Consider the following 14,077-nt stretch of genomic DNA (forward strand, 5'->3'; position numbering starts at 1 on the left):
ACACATCTAAAGATTATCTGTCCAACCAGCCAACTAGTTGATTGGTTGGAATGAAAATCTGGTAACGTATGGGAGTAAATGTTGATCAGCAATTTGCTCCTAAATGCCAGAAAACAGATGAAAATGGTAGTTCAGAAAAGTTTGTTAAATGTTTGATCTAAACAATTTGTTCAAACAACCGTTTTTGTCCATTTTCCAGCGTTTGGGAGCAAATTGCTGATTGTCATTTGCTTTCATACCTTACCAGATTTTCATTCCAACCAATCAATTAGTTGGATGGTTGGATGTAAGTTGGTCTAGTGTGTGGCCAGCTTAAGAGTTATGCTGGAGGACAACTGAAGAACATCCTAAAAGCCAGAACTCCTTCTGAAGGACAGCGTACAATGGGCCTGATTCAGAGCCGTTCGCTATTTGCGGTCGTTCGTTCAAAAACAAGGGGTGGCTATTCAAATGATCCGTTCGCAAATTGCAGTCTGTTCACACCTCTAAGTCTGAACGAGCGAGCAAAACATACGCTCGTTTATTTGTTAAAAACGCCCCCTGGCCGCTCGCACCATACGTCATGTCCGCTATTTATTAGATTAATCGAGTACATCGACCAGCGTATGAACTGCTCGCTATTCTTGTGGTTGGTTTTTGCTACCACAATTTTGCGAACAGTTCTGGCTTAAAAAAAACCCAGTGACGTGGTCAATGATGCTGCTGTTTTAAATATGCACACCCATAAAACGCCCGTTTTGACCTTTAAGCACGCCTGCGTTCTGATTTCCACTCCCCGTTTTCAAGCACCTTCCCCTGTTACCACCCACATACGCCTCATCCTGTCACTCAAATTATCAGGCATTCGCTATTTTGCGAGCACATGAATTTCGGCCGCACTGACTGGTTCGCGCATGCGTATAACGATCCGTACGCATGCGCAGATGTGCGAACATCGCTCGGAACGAGCGTACTGCCGCTAGCGAGTGGCTCTGAATGAGGGCCAATATACTTATGTGACTAAAGCTGGGCATCCACTATACAATTTTCTGTCAGATATCTGTCCAATCTGGCTTGTTGGAATGAAAACCTGGTAATGTATGGGAACACATGACAATTGTCCATTTGCTCACAAACACTGAAAAATAGCCAAAAATGGTTGTTCAGACAAATTGGTTAAAACACACAAATTTAACCAATTTGAACAATTTATTTTGTCCTTTTTTCAGTGTTTAAAACTATTGCTCCCATACATTACCAGGTTTTCATTCCAACCAGCTAGATTGGACAGATATATGACAGATAATTACATAGTGGATGCCCAGCTTTTGCTGATTCGCCATCACTTAAGGGGCCTATCCATTAGCAGATCTTTCTCTACGATGAAAGACAAAAGATTCATCCCTTGAAAATTCCTGGGGCTGCGGTGACAGATATCTGTCATGTACATGACAGATTTTTGCGAACGACGAACAATATTGCATGACATCATTCAGGGAGTGGATTTTTTTTAATGTTTCTATTAATTTTCATTAAAAATATCGTTCGTCGTTTACCACTTATAAATTGACAGATATTTCTAGTATCTGTCAGTAATAAGCGATAATTGACCAACATGTTGGAGAGACAAAAGAAACAATTTGTCGACCGCGGGAGTGCGCATCTGTCATCGTTCAGGGCCTATCCATGACAGATAAATTGAACGACTGAATGATATATCGTTCATCGTTCAAATTTATCTGCTAATGGATAGGCCCCTCACCTGCTGTATGCATATCCAGGAATCTTCTTACTGCACTCCCTCCTTGGATGGGATGTAGTCAGCATCCCGGCATGTGAGATGCTGACAGTCAAAACACCGGAGCTGGTATCCCGGCTCTAGTATCCCGACTGACTGCCCACCAGCCACCCGGAGGTAAGTTTTGGGGGTTAGGGGAGGGTTAGCTTTAGGGTTAGGCACTAGCAGGGAGGGTTAGGGTTAGGCACTAAGGAGGAGGGTTAGGTTTAGGTTGCGGGGAGCAGGAGGTTTGGTTTAGGCATCAGGGAGGGAGGGTTAGGGGTAAGGGTTAGCATTAAGGTACTTACCTGGTAGTGTCAGGATTCTGATTGTTGGGATGCCGCTGTCGGTATTCTGACTGGCGGCATCCCGACTGCCAGGATCCCATACCCAAACCCTTTGGACATTACACTCTGCTTGCTGCTCTTATTGATTGCTTTTGTTTTTTAAAACACCTCTGACTAAATCAGTTGGGTACAATGTAATTTGGGCTTTCATACTACTGAAAATCCTCTTTGTATTGTCTTTATCCTTTGCTTCACATCTATCCGCTTTAAACATTCTTTATTTTAGTAATTATTTCCTGCCCTCATTACTTCTCATACACTTCTCTTTATATTTCACTTTTGCAGCTGTGCTCATACATTTAGCAGCACTGTTTTTTACCTATATTTTTGAACATTTATTATTATTATTATTTTTATTATTATTTATTTATATGGCACCACAAGTGTTCCGCAGCGCCTTACATAGTACATAAACAAATAAGTAACCAGTGACTTACAATACAAAGCAGGATACGGGCATGTATAATAAACATTGCTATATTAGCAACCATTACACCCATATAAGCAGCCAAGTTTTAGTTGCCCTAGTGGGGAGTAAGAGATAAATGAAAATACAGTAGGGAGAAGCACAAGAGGGTAGAGGGCCCTGCTCGAAAGAGCTTACATTCAAAAAGGGAGGGACAAACAAACAGGTGTGACACAGATGGGGTAGGCGGGGAGGAAGGAAGATGTAGCAGCAAGTTAGGATGAGAGCTGGAAGGCTTTAATGAAGTAGTGGGTCTTAAGAGCTTGTTTGAATGATTGTAGAGAGGTGTAGAGTCTGATGGGGAGAGGGAGAGAGTTCCAAAGGTGGGGAGCAGCACAAGTAAAATCTTGGAGAGGGAGTGGGAGGAAGTAATCAATTGGCATGAAAGGCAGAGTGTGTTAAGTGAATAAAGAGGGCGGATAGAAGAGTGAATGGAGATGAGTGGAGGCTGTGTGATATAGAGACAGTGTATTTAGGGTTTTTAGGAGTTCTGATCCCGGGTTTATGTGTGTGTTATTTTTGCCCTTTCGCCGTTCACCACCTTGAGAAAGGCAGTGGTTATAGCTCTCTCTCGCACGGTACCCTGGTTCCTTTATGAGTCCCTTTAGATCGCACAGGAAATGACAATAGAAAAGGTACAACGATACCTTTATTTTATGTACACACTACTTCTACATGTAAAATCAGCAACTACAAACTATTATACAGTATATACAGAATTGCCAGTAGTATTAGCTAAACTTTGGGAATCCCACACACATGTCCCTACAGCAGAGGCCCCTTTAGTGCTAGGAATGTGGACAGTCACTCCGTCTCACTTAACCGCCTTGGCGGCGTATCTTTCGCCAGGCCTTCTCCATACAGCCAGGTCTGTGGCTTGTGGTTTCCGGCCGATTGGCCTGATGGTCCTCTGCTCGCCAAGAGCAGAGCGTGCCGGACAGTCACCCAGCTCCAGCTGGCACACCTGTTGCATGCCACTGCACCGCTCCGGTGGGAGCGTACACGTGGGCTCCGTGGATAGCAGGCTGGCAGGATCTCCCCACTCCTGTGCCCAGCCTGTGTCCTGCCACTCAGGCTAGGAACTCCACTCAGATCTCAGATTAGAACTCTAAAAACCCTATCTACACTGTCTCTATATCACACAGCCTTCACTCATTGTCATTCCCCTTATTACCTCATCTACACCATTAACACCTTTTACTTCAACCACCCCCTTATTCAGTGTCTACATAATCCTTTACTCTTTTACTTTTTCCACCCCTATCCTCGCCCTCTAGTCTCGTCCACTGGCTGTTCTCCCTTTCTTCCCTCCTCTGTCTCCCTTCCAATCCTCTGATTCTCTCCCCCACTTTTCCTGTTGTTCCATTCATAACCACCTCCCACCATCCATGGCCTTGCTACCCCGCAACTAAGCCCCACTCTCTCCTGCTTGTCACCTACAGGGCTGCCAAGAGAAATCGTGGGCCCCGCTACAGCAACTTCCTGGGGTCCCTCCCTGGAGGCGGTGTTTCCACAGCATGTTCGGCATGTCTGCACCTCTTTGTGGGAGTGTCTAGCATGTGAGAAGCAGCCGCTCACAGGACCATGGCATAGCTCCCAGCAGCTGGGACAAGAGTATTCACTATTAGTATGGAGGGACAAACCCATAATAGTTGCATTTTAGCAGGATGCATTTAGATGTTATAATAACACACAAAATGAAAGAGCAACAACTTTATTTTATACATTTCTCATGTATATAACACATAAACATTTCTCATGTATATAACACATGTATATACATTTCTCATGTATATAACACATCTACCTCTATAATAAAAATATTTTTTGTTATAGAGGTAGATGAACAAAGAACTTCATTTTGACATAACATTAGCTCATTTTAAAATGCACGAATTCCGCAGCATATACTGTATATCTATACTATATAAAAGCTAAACTTTGCCCTTCTGTCTTTCTATACAAATCCACAGTTTACAAGCCACAATCATGAAATTTTACATACAAGCTTATTAAAACACAGCAGAGGCAACTAAAAAATTTTTAAATTGAAATTAATTACTGTTAATTTTAATTAATGAAAAACCACAATTTATGCATAGCATTCACCCTCTACAGGTCAGGGATGGAATTACAAAAGGATTTAGCTTATCTACTATTTTTTATTTTCTATCTTTTCTACTAAATCAAAATGAATCACTGTTAATTTTTTATTAATTTAAAACCACAATTTTTGCTGGACACTCATTGTGGGGCCTCAAGGCATATGGGTACGGCCCCGGAGCAAGTGTTTTGTGTTGTCATGTTTTGTCATGATCTTAATGTTTATTATCGAAGAGAGCTTTAGCAGGCTTTGCCAGCATTCTCAGCTCTCTGACTATACCAAATTATGCAACAACATTAACTTCTTTCTTCCAACTGTGTCAAAATGATGACTTTGCAAGGACCCTGCTGTACTGTGAGCTGCCAAAATATTACACACGGAATGCTTCTCCCAAAGTTTTTCTGCGCAGAAAACAGGGAGTTGCTGTAGATGGTCATCCTGGTATCAGAGCAACAGAAGCTCTTGGCCGTATTTACACTGTACATCCTACAAATTTTGAATGCTTCTATCTCCAAAGTTTGCTTTACACTGTTACAGGTCCTACTTCCTTTGAAGACATTATGACTGTCGATGGGGAAGCTTGTCACACTATTCGTGAGGCCTGCTAAAGGAGAGGTTTGTTGGAGGATGATGTGTAAACAAACATTCTTAAAATCCCAGGCAATGCCGGGTACTCCAGCTAGTATATATATATATATATATATATATATATATTTATATATATATATCTATATATATATAGATATATATATATACACAGTCAGGTGCATAAATATTGGGACATTGACAGAATTTTCATATTTTGGCCTCTATTCACCACCACAATGGCTTTGAAATGAAACAAACAAGATGTGCTTTAACTGCAGACTTTCAGATTTAATTTGAGGGTAATTACATCCAAATCAGGTGAACGGTGTAGGAATTACAATGGTTTCTATTTGTGCCTCCCACTTTATAAGGGGCCAAAAGTAATGGGACAAACTAAACAATCCTAAATCTAACTTTCACTTTTTAATACTTTGTTGCAAATCCTTTGCAGGCAATTACAGCCTGAAGTCTGGAACGCATAGACATCACCAGACATTGGGTTTCATCCCTGGTGATGCTCTGCCAGGCCTCTACTGCAAATGTCTTCAGTTCCTGCTTGTTCTTGGGGCATTTTCCCTTCAGTTTTGTCTTCATCAAGTGAAATGCATGCTCAATCGGATTCAGGTCAGGGGATTGACTTGGCCATTGCATAACATTCCACTTTTTAGCCTTAAAAAACTCTTTGGTTGCTTTTGCAGTATGCTTCGGGTCATTGTCCATCTGCACTGTGAAGCGCCGTCCAATGAGTTCTGAAGCATTTGACTGAATATGAGCATATAATATTGCCTGAAACACTTCAGAATTCATTCTGCTGCTTTCGTCAGCAGTCACATCATCAATAAATACAAGGGAACCAGTTCCATTGGCAGCCATACATGCCCACACCATGACACTACCACCACTATGCTTCACTGATGAGGTGGTATGGTTTGGATCATGAGCAGTTTCTTTCCTTTTCCATACTCTTCTCTTCCCATCACTCTGGTACAAGTTGATCTTTGTCTCATCTGTCCATAGGATGTTGTTCCAGAATTGTAATGGCTTTTTTAGATGTTGTTTGGCAAACTGTAATCTGGTCTTCCTGTTTTTGAGGCTCATCAATGGTTTACATCTTGTGGTGAACCCTCTATATTCACTCTTGTGAAGTATTCTCTTGATTGTTGACTTTGACACATATACACCTACCTCCTGGAGAGTGTTATTGATTTGGCCAACTGTTGTGAAGGGGTTTTTCTTCACCAGGGAAATAATTCTTATGTCATTCACCACAGTTGTTTTCCGTGGTATTCCGGGTCTTTTGGTGTTGCTGAGCTCTCCGATGCGTTCTTTCTTTTTAAGAATGTTCCAAACAGTTGATTTGGCCACACCTAATGTTTTTGCTATCTCTCTGATGGGTTTGTTTTGATTTTTCAGCATGATGGCTTGCTTCACTGATAGTGACAGCTCTTTGGTGGATCTCATATTGAGAGTCGACAGCAACTGATTCCAAATGCAAATGTCACACCTAGAATCAACTCCAGACCTTTTACCTGCTTAATTGATAATGAAATAATGAGGGAATAGCCCACACCTGTCCATGAAATAGCTTTTGAGTTGATAGTCCCATTACTTTTGGCCCCTTAAAAAGTGGGAGGCACATATAGAAACCATTGTAATTCCTACACCGTTCACCTGATTTGGATGTAATTACCCTCAAATTAAATCTGAAAGTCTGCAGTAAAAGCACATCTTGTTTGTTTCATTTCAAAGCCATTGTGGTGGTGAATAGAAGCCAAAATATGAAAACTCAATCAATGTCCCAATATTTGTGCACCTGACTGTATATATATGTGTATATATATATATATATATATATATATATACGAATCCATGATCCGGCAATCAGTGGAGAATACTGGTACTGAGCCGGGTGCCCTCCACAGCCAAACTCGTAATGAGTAATGAGGTCCACTGCAATATAAAGTCCCACAGGCGGCACTCCGGATGAAGAAAGAGATAACACTCAATGCGGCATAAAGTGCAACTTTTCAAAGCCTGTATTGGCGCTTTTGTGAATCCAAATACAAGGACTAATACAACTTACCGGACTTTAAATAGCAAGCATCCCTCGTGCATGCCTGATGCCAGTCCCTGCATCCAGTGCCGGAAGCCAGCCGTGCAGGAAGTGACATTAAAGCCCCCATGTTACCACAGTGACAGGGCTGGATTATAGGCAGGGTGGATGGGGCGGCTGTCCAGGGGCCCCCACACATTGCCCCTACCCTGCCCACTCTGCCACCTCCCTGGCTAGGCTGGCTCCCGACAGCATCGCTGACTCTACTACAACTGCATAGCCCTCCCCCTTACTCACCTTCTAGTCTGGTGTCTGTTTCCCTCTGCCGGGGTGGATGTGCTCGGCGCTCTGCTCGCTTGTCTGGTTTCCTGCTTCCAGCCCATGCTGCTGCTGCTCCTCGGTGAACAGCCACAGACAGCAGCTCTGGCAGGAGGAAGATAGTGGCTGAGGGTAGGATACTCACCAGTCATGGCTTCCGGGGTCTGGACAGGTAACGCATCGGTGCCCAGTTCCTGGCCCTCTCCTGTGTGTGTGTGCACACTATGCCCTCCATTGCCCATTGCAATGACAGCGGTTGGCTGCCCAGAGACCACCCTCCCTGCTGGCCGAACTGCCCCCCCAGTATATGCCTCATGTGTCCTATCATACAGGTGCATAGTAGTGGTGGAGAAGGTCAGTGGTGTTACTGTAACTTTATTGGTTGGGGCCCCCAAAGCTAAGTTGCCCCGGGGCCACCACAAGTCTTGATACGGCCCTGCACAGTGATAAATGAATACATAAACATACAAACATTTAGAACGCTGTTCTCTGGAACTTACATCTGTGATCATAAAACATACCTAATATTAATATGACATTAATGGTTAGAATCGAAATGCCACAATAACTGCACATACAATACAAGATCACTTACTACCTAAGAGGCCAGTCTGTGACTGGATACAAATTGCTACTACAGGTAGGGTCTCCCATATCCAAATATTCCGAAATACAGAATATTCTGAAATATGGAAATATGACTGAGAGACCTACTCTATGAAATGCCTTACCACGCACAGTAAGACTTTCCTTTAATCTCTAATTCTTAACGCGTTCCCTGAAAACTCACCTCTTCAGGCAAGCTTATCAGATTCCAGAACCGCCCACATAACCTTCATAGCTTCCATATCTAATTACATACCCTTTCACAGTCCACACATAACCTCACACATTGTCTTTCTTTCACATCCTCCTGACATTTGGCCAACATTCCTGTGTGACTGGATCATGCAGCCCACCTAGAAACTTTGCATTCTGGCTGGACCAAAATACAATATATAGCTCCTATCCTTGTGTATCATTGCCTATTTCCTTATACATTGTAAGCTTGCGAGCAGGGCCTTCCTACCTATATATCTGTCTGTTATTACCCAGTTTTGTTCTATTTATGTTTCCAATTGTAAAGCGCAATAGAATATGCTGCGCTATATAAGAAACTGTTAATAAATAAATAAAATAATGCAACCTTTGATTTTTGATGGTTCAGTGTACACAAACCTTGTCTAAGGCACAAATTATTGAAACTATTGTATAAAATTACCTGCAGGCTGTGTGTATGAGGTGTATATAACACATAAATGCATTCTGTTTGTATATTGGGGACCCATTCCCAAGATATTTCATTATGATATGCAAATATTCCAAAATATAGAATATTCTGTTATCCAAAATACCCCTGGTCCCAAGCATTTTGCATATGGGAGACTCAACCTGTATACAAAAATGTAACAGACTCTATGCAGCGCTAGCCATTTACCAACATGGTCAGTAATTTTGCAAGACTAATGTAAAACATATTAACAATGAATATTCTGGCCTTAATTGTTTTTTTTACACTTTTTTTTATCTGGAACAGCCATTAATATATGGAAACTCAAATGATCTGAATATAGCAGTAAAAAGTCTCTACTGTACATCTTTATTTGTCCAAGTCACATAATAATAATAATAATAATAATAATAATAATAATAATAATAATAATGTCACATTTAGTTTGTATCAAGTTTGTGCAGATTCAGGTAAGACAAAAGTCTCTTAAACAGGCGTGTGTGCAGGTCTCTATTCCTCCTAAGCCACTTCACTAATAGGACAATAAAACTAGATGAGACAGTAGCAGTGTTGTAGCAGGGCTATGGGAACTGGCAGCACAGGATGTAAAGAAAATTGTCTCTACTGTGATGTCATCCTCACTGCACATTAAATTATTTAGGTGGTATACCAGACAAGCATAATATATAGACATCCGTGTTATATTGGTAAAAATGTTCATACTTAGTGTGCTGCAATATGTTATTTTGGTATCTGAGAATATTATGTTGGCATGACATTAGCAATCAAGCTGAGCTGGAAAACAACTTTGAAGGGCAGAATTTTACTGTAGTGTTCAGTAATTTGTAGTCAAAGTAACAAGACTGAAGAGAGTCCTTTGTATAAACACCTGGGATGATGATATATTAGCACTCGGCAAGCTTTTCACTAGGACAGAAGCATTTAACTGGAATTTACTGTTAATATGTGTCTGCAAATGAGGTGTTACATAATGAAATGACTGTAAATGTATAACTAGAGGAAGTGTATGTCTATACCACTTCAATTTTGTTACAAGTTCCTTGATGCAACAAGAACCTTAGTTGAACCTTGTTATGAATAGTACATTTTTGTTATCTTCCATTGCCAGCTCCTGAGTGAAACATGCACTATAATTACTATGGGCATCTTCCCTAATCTCATCTGTGTTTTGGGGGGAGATGTACTAAGCCTTGGAGAGAGATAAAGTGGAGAGAGATAAAGTACCAACCAATCAGCTCCTAACCGTCACTTTACAGGCTGTGTTTTGGCAGTTAGGAGCTGATTGGTTGGTACTTTATCTCTCCCCACTTGATCTCTCTCCAAGGCTTAGTACAGCTACCCCTTGATGTTAGAATGTATATTTTTAGCCCAGTCCATAGCATCATGGTGGTACCTGATGCTTTATAGAATATAACAGCACAGCCCAGTGACATAAGGGACTTTCTGGAAATGGGAAAAGAAACTGCTGAGGTCTAATGCCAGGTATTCAGCCAATACATTTACAGACATCCAGAGTTGCAAGTGTTTTAAAAGAAAGCGCAATATTGAATAAATGTGTCAATAAAACATTTCTTTGACATGTAAAAATAAATAATTCAAAGTATTTTGATTTTGTAGTGTTCATAAAGAATAACAACAAAAAAGAGTCTTTTGCGACTTAAAAATAGTTCATGAAATGCTAGAAGTTAAGAAAGGTCATTACTGCAGTAAGATGCTGAATTAAGCTATTTAAAAAACAAAATTAAGATTTGAAAGACTTACCCGTTTCAGCTCCCAATCGGGGTGATGACCGGTTCCATCATGTCCTATTCTGATCTTGTATATTTTCCCGATATTTGATAGTCTTACCTACAAAGAGATAATCATGTATATTATTTTGTAATAATGCCCCCACTGCATTAACGTATTGAAACATTGTAAAATCCTTCAACCAAGGCAGCAATATAAAATTGGTTTAGTTAGTATCTCCACAGATGCAGCAACATTTTATTAAACAAAATGTATATAACTACAGGGATGGAAGATCTAGTGTCTGTAAATACAAGCTCAATAGGTCGACATGCAAATGGTCGACAGGGTCAAATGGTCATCAGTTAAAAGGTCAACATAGATTTAAGTCGACAGGGTCAAAAGGTTGACACGGTCAAAGGGTCCACAAATTGTCGACACATGTTTTTTCATGATTTTTAATGATTTTAGGATTAGGATTAAGGTTAGGGTTAGGCAATGAGAGGAGGGTTATGGTTAGGCTATGGAAGGGGACGGTAAGGGCTAGGCACTAGAGGGAGGGTTAGGGTTAGGCACCAGGGGTGTGGGTTAGGGTGATGATTAGGGTTAAAACAACAACAAACAATGTGTCAACCTTTTCTTCATCAACCATTCATATGTCGACCTTTTAGCCATGTTGACCATTTGAACATTTCGACATTAGTCCATGTTGACCATTTAACAGTTAACCTTTTGACCCATTTGACCTATTGCCTATCGACCATTTGGTGTAGTCCTACTGACTACCTAAATACCCTAGATCTTTCAATCCACAGCCGTCACTACTGAAGCTTCTCCAGGTTATTTTTATTATATAGACAATGCCAATTATTATTATTTTTTTTTGTACTGTGCCATCAAATTACGCAGAGTTGTGCAGAAAGAATATTTGCCATTCACATCTGTCCTTACTGTACACATTTTCAATTTAAATTTCGTGGCTGTGTCATTGTTTTGTCTGTTTGGTCTGTGTGGGGCCCAATATAAAACATACTGCTAACTACAAAGTATATGGCATCTTGGTGTCCATAAATTGATGAATTATCTCTATTTTTTACTGGGCTTGAACCAATATAATATGCTTGGGTACAGGATGCCAGAATCCTGACAGGGTTAGGATACTGGCACCTCCCAGTAAGTACCCTACCCCTTCCCCTAACTCTAACCCCCTCCTGCAGCCTAATCCTCCACCTAACCCCAATAATCCCATCGGGATGTCAGCGGTCGGTATTGCTGGGATTCTGACTGGTGTCGGGATTCCAATGCTGGCATTCTGAGTGCTGGAATCCCGACAGCCAGCAAACTAACTACATGACTGTTATTAAAGTTTTATATCTACAAAACATTAATACTTTTATAGTCTCTTAAATAACCTTATTTATAGAAGCTATTGTGGTTCTTGCTTCTGCAAAAGAATACGTAATTTATCATTCTAGGATGCAATGTATAAATGTATTAATCTCATTTGTTATTATCATCACCATTAGAAAATGTTCTTTATAAGATAATTATGCTATTTTCATTTAGGAGCGAAGCTAATGTTGGACACAGCAGAAATGATTGGAGATGAGAGACAGAGAAAATCCTCTCTAGGAAAGCTCTTCATTAAGATTCTATTTGTCACACAAGTAAAAGTATTTGAAACTTTATTTATACAGCTGTAGCAGTGTGCCATGGGTAAGTACCATAAAATCATCTTCTTGTCTAGGCTGAAAGAGCTGATCTTTGTTGCCAGTTTCTAGGATGATGGGACCAGTGTTCCCTTTGCTGCCATACACCCACAGGGTCACATCAGCTGATGTTCCAGCACTGCCTGTCAGGATGGACACTTTCCATTGATCTGAAGAATGAGTAGGATTTCCATTGCTATTGAGCTTTCTACCATCTACAAAGTCAAATAACCATTAATTAACAATCATACTTTGTTTTATGTGTTATATAAATACCATATACTTGAGATTGGCACTTTATTTTGTTATAAAACTGTTACATGAAAGACATATAAACAAGCAATAGGGAGTGCAAAAGTAGAGTATTACAAATTCATTTAATATGGTATAATTACCAGGAAATACAACTGAAACATAAAATGCTATTTAAAACCACAAAGGGTGGCCCAAAAAGGGTTATTACTTCAGATATATAGTAGGGAGAAGTATAATGTAAAGGAAAACTTCCTAACATATAATGCAAATGTAAAGTCCACCAAAGTCTCTAGAGATCCGGTATATTTTAGAAATCCAATTAGGTATGGCACAAGGATAACTGAATGCAGTTTTTTAGCCCAAATGCTGATGTTATAATCAACCTCACTATCATGAGTGCACCTCACCACCGCTGTACATCTTATTCACCAGTAGCAATCCTGGAGTAACGGCAGTGGAGGGAGGCAGAACCTCCGCTACCCCCCTACGCTACTGATGAAACCGTTGAAATACTACAACGGAGAAACGCATTAAGGATTGAGAATTCCTCTAAATGCTGGTCCATCATCGCCAAAGTCCTCAAGTGGTATGCACTCTAACAACAGGGACTTTTCTGGATACAAAGTTGCCATCTCTGGTTTCAGCACAAGCCGTGCATTCCCTCTATACACCGGCCGATGACGTGTTGCTCCTGCTGACCTGGCTCCATAGCAACATCAGGTGGTTGCTATTAACGTCTCTAGGGGAGTGTAATTCACCGAGGTTCTGCCCCCCTCTTCTGCCGTTACTCCGGGATTGCTACTGGTGAATGTCGAGCCGGCCCATGGATCAGGAACCCTCTTTGATTCTAGGGGGCCTGCTGTGCCGCCCCCAGCCATTTTGTCACTGTCGATCTTTTGTCTGTCTAACATCTATTGTTGAATTATATAATGTATGTTTTTATTTATTTACATTTGTTATTACGAATACAAACACAGTGAGCCGGAAATGTGTATTTTGGGATACATTCTCTACAGGTAACACTGCTTATACTGTATTTTCTTTTAATATAACAGCTCTTATTATAATAAGGCTGTTTTAGGCTCATTTTATTTGCTGAAATTTACTAATATATTAAGCAAAGCATTTTTTTTCAAACAATGAAAAAAACCTTTCATTTGAAGTTGTTTAGCATTGGAAATAAAATCTTTGCAACTCATTATTATTTTGCTAGAACATTAGACAGGGGTGATTAGGTCATTTTTGTTGTGTGCCACTTGTTCTGGTTTGGAGCAGAACATGACAAAACAGACAACACTTGGTGGTACAGTGAAATGGATATATTTAGGATATATTTAGTTAGTTTAGTGTAAACACAAAGCAATGTGAGTTAACATGTGTGTACTGTAAGTAATAGCACAGTGCAGCAGAAATGTAATGTTGGCTTGGCATGCAAGATATGTAATTACTAGTATGCATATGG

At 40.5% G+C, this 14,077-nt stretch overlaps 1 protein-coding gene across 1 annotated transcript in view; it reads right to left on the reverse strand.

Annotated features, from left to right (window-relative positions):
* RP1 (RP1 axonemal microtubule associated) overlaps nucleotides 1–14,077 on the reverse strand; it is a 668,735-nt gene that overhangs the window by 433,581 nt on the left and 221,077 nt on the right. The window contains exons 18-19 of the mRNA XM_088469748.1: nucleotides 12,376–12,575; nucleotides 10,685–10,771 (exon numbers count right to left, since the gene is read on the reverse strand). Of these exons, the coding sequence (XP_088325874.1) occupies nucleotides 10,685–10,771; nucleotides 12,376–12,575 (287 nt within the window). The remainder of the gene's footprint in view (nucleotides 1–10,684; nucleotides 10,772–12,375; nucleotides 12,576–14,077) is intronic.

The sequence above is a fragment of the Taudactylus pleione genome, unplaced genomic scaffold (assembly GCF_031769625.1).
Source record: "Taudactylus pleione unplaced genomic scaffold, aTauple2 ptg000093l, whole genome shotgun sequence".
Taxonomy (NCBI): Eukaryota; Metazoa; Chordata; class Amphibia; order Anura; family Myobatrachidae; genus Taudactylus; species Taudactylus pleione.